This window comes from Egretta garzetta, unplaced genomic scaffold (genome assembly GCF_000687185.1).
Source record: "Egretta garzetta isolate BGI_Z169 unplaced genomic scaffold, ASM68718v1 scaffold69, whole genome shotgun sequence".
NCBI classification, from domain to species: Eukaryota; Metazoa; Chordata; class Aves; order Pelecaniformes; family Ardeidae; genus Egretta; species Egretta garzetta.
The window spans coordinates 3,898,706-3,899,637 of record NW_009260790.1 but is presented as its reverse complement, the minus strand read 5'-3'; the positions used below and the strand labels follow the sequence as shown (position 1 = coordinate 3,899,637).

At 64.7% G+C, this 932-nt stretch overlaps 1 protein-coding gene across 1 annotated transcript in view; it reads left to right on the top strand.

Annotated features, from left to right (window-relative positions):
* Positions 1 to 932, top strand: part of HSPG2 (heparan sulfate proteoglycan 2) — a 39,123-nt gene that overhangs the window by 19,070 nt on the left and 19,121 nt on the right. Inside the window, 2 exon segments of the mRNA XM_035901879.1 lie at positions 9 to 149; positions 567 to 712. Coding sequence (XP_035757772.1) covers positions 9 to 149; positions 567 to 712 — 287 coding nt within the window.

Here is a 932-nt window from a genome sequence, read left to right as displayed (position 1 = left end):
CCCCACAGGCACACTGCCGCCGCGGGCGGTGGTCCAGGGAGGGACGCTGCGGATCGGTGCTGTCGAGCCCGCCGATGAGGGGCACTATGCGTGCCGGGCGCGCAGCAGCGCCGGGCAGCACACAGCACGGGCCTTCCTCCATGTGCAAGGTGAGCATCATCCCCATTGTCCCCATTGTCCCAGTCATCCCTGTCATCCCCGTGGTCCCCATTGCCCATCCCCATCATACCCCTCCCCATCATCCCTGTCATCCCCGTCATCTCCATCACCGCTATCGTCTACATCACCCCCATTGTCTACATCATCCCCGTCACCCCTGTCACCCCCATCATCCCCATCATCCATCTCCATCCTCCCATTGTCCCCACCATCCTCATCATTTGCATCATCCCCATTACCGCCATCATCCCTGTCACGATCATCCCTGTCATCTCCTATCGTCCATCCCCCTCCTCCCCAGCATCCCATAATCCCCATTGTCCCTGTCACCCCCATCATCCCTGTCACCCCCACTGTTCCCATCATCCCCCATCTTCCCTGTCACCCCCCTCGTTTCCTCCCTGCAGGGACAGCACCACCCGTCCGCATCGAGTCCTCGTCCCCATCTGTCGCCGAGGGACAGACCCTGGACCTTGACTGCCTGGTGGCAGGATCCGGCCCCGCCACCGTGACGTGGTACAAGCGTGGTGGCTCCCTGCCCGCCGGCCACCAGGTAGGGCGCGGGCAGTGCCAGCAGCGCGAGCAGCACCCCAAATCCTGCCCTGTCCCCTGCTATAGCACGGCTCTACTGCCGCGTCTCGGGGTCACCCACCGCCACCATCACCTGGGAGAAGCAGGGGGGCACCCTGCCGCCGCAGGTCAGCCAGACGTTGGCACCCTTGGGTGCTCCCGGGGGGGGTGTGGGTGCACGGTGGGTACCACTCACGCTTGCT